This window comes from Contarinia nasturtii, unplaced genomic scaffold, assembly GCF_009176525.2.
Source record: "Contarinia nasturtii isolate CC-2019 unplaced genomic scaffold, AAFC_CNas_1.1 Cnas_scaffold_2030, whole genome shotgun sequence".
In the NCBI taxonomy this organism is placed as follows: Eukaryota; Metazoa; Arthropoda; class Insecta; order Diptera; family Cecidomyiidae; genus Contarinia; species Contarinia nasturtii.
Genome location: NW_022199360.1, coordinates 1 through 1,591, shown reverse-complemented (window position 1 = coordinate 1,591; position 1,591 = coordinate 1). Strand labels below are relative to the sequence as shown.

The 1,591-nt window shown below is 34.3% G+C and overlaps 1 protein-coding gene across 1 annotated transcript; it reads left to right on the top strand.

Annotated features, from left to right (window-relative positions):
- The first annotated feature begins 25 nt into the window (after nucleotides 1-25).
- On the top strand, nucleotides 26-1,585 carry LOC116347675 (probable cytochrome P450 4ac1). The gene is made up of 2 exons (XM_031778369.1): nucleotides 26-1,213; nucleotides 1,278-1,585. The coding sequence occupies exons 1-2, from the start codon at nucleotides 295-297 to the stop codon at nucleotides 1,448-1,450; spliced, it is 1,092 nt and encodes a 363-aa protein (XP_031634229.1). The 5' UTR covers nucleotides 26-294; the 3' UTR covers nucleotides 1,451-1,585.
- The last annotated feature ends 6 nt before the right edge of the window (nucleotides 1,586-1,591 follow it).

Genomic DNA, 1,591 nt, shown 5'->3' with positions numbered 1-1,591 from the left:
TTTTTCGGATAATATCAAACAGTGATTGGTTATGCATTGAAAATCATTGGAAAAAATAATGAACAAATTTTCGAGTCGTTTAAAACAAGTGAATTATCTTATGCTTGGTGTGGTCCAGTTTTGTGTTTTCATGTTGATCGCCCCGAAGATTTTCAGGCGATTTTAACATCAAACATTTGTTTAAAAAAAGCATTTCCATATGACTTTGCGAATAGTCCCAACGGTTTAACATTGTCGCATCCACGTATTTGGAAAAATCATCGTCGTGCATTGAATCCAACTCTTGGTCAAAAAATGGTTAACAGTTTTTTGCCAATTTTCAACGAAAAAGTTGAAAAAATGTGCAATTTAATGGAGCGAAAATTAAATAACGATATCGATATTTACCGATTTTTATTCAACGCATCACTGGATTCAGTTGTATGCACAGCGTTTGGCTTCAATTGGTCGATGCAAAATAGCAGAGGTGATGAGATTCACAACATAATTACCCTAGCTTTGAGATGTATCCAGAATCGTATTCAAAAATGTTGGCTTTGGTGGACCCCCATCTACAAATTTACGCAGAATTACACATGGGAAACTGAACTATTTCGTAAATTTTATCAATTCACTCGAGCTACATTGGAACTAAAGCGAATAGATTTATCGGAAAAATTGGACCACGAAGAAAATGAATTGGCTGCGGCAAAAAATGAAAATAGACAAAACTTTTTACAGAAATCTCTACAATTGGAATTGGAGCAAAAATGGACCGAAGAAGAAGTGTGTCAAGAGTTAGATACGTTGTTGGTGGCAAGCATCGATACTACAGCAACAGCTTTGTACGGAACAATAATCATGTTGGCCATACATCAAGAATATCAAGAGCGCGTAGTGGACGAGATGCGAGAAATATTTGAAAGCATTAATGAACCAGTGACAAATGACCATCTGAAACGAATGACTTTTTTAGAACTCGTTATAAAGGAAGCATTAAGACACTTTCCTATTGTACCATTCTTGGGACGTGAAGCTATGGCGGATTTTCCTATAAATGAAGGCGTCATACCGAAAGGTTCACAAATTTTTTTGAATGTACTACGAATGAACAAAAATCCAAAATACTACGGTGAAAATGTCAATGAATTTTATCCTGAGAGATTTTTACCCGAAAATAGTGCCAATTTTCATCCTTATTTATCGATTCCATTCTCAGCGGGACCACGGAACTGTACGTAAAAGTATATTATTTCAAGATTTTCATTTAATTACAAATGATACTCTTCATTCAACAGGCATTGGCGAACGCTATGGGTGGGCTTCCATGAAAATAGCTTTATCACATATTCTTCGGCGCTTCAAACTAACTACAAAACTTAGAATGCAGGATGTAATTATAGAACCATCACTTCTTTTAAGAATTTGTAATGAAGATGCTATTCATATCGAACGACGAGAATGGAAATGAGAAAACAAAATTCTATAAATGTGTGTGGTTTTCTATTTTGTAGTAAATTTCTAATTTTTCAATCTTAGGTAATAATAATTTTATGTTTTTCTTTGTTGTATTTTTGAAATTGGAAAAAGAGTGGTTTAATCATTTTCTCGG

Bases quoted from the DNA above. Each gene is read 5' to 3' on its own strand.
- LOC116347675 (XM_031778369.1), top strand. From the start codon at position 295: ATGGTTAACAGTTTTTTGCCAATTTTCAACGAAAAAGTTGAAAAAATG. The intron at 1,214-1,277 runs GTACGTAAAAGT...TTCATTCAACAG, and splicing joins CTCAGCGGGACCACGGAACT to GCATTGGCGAACGCTATGGG.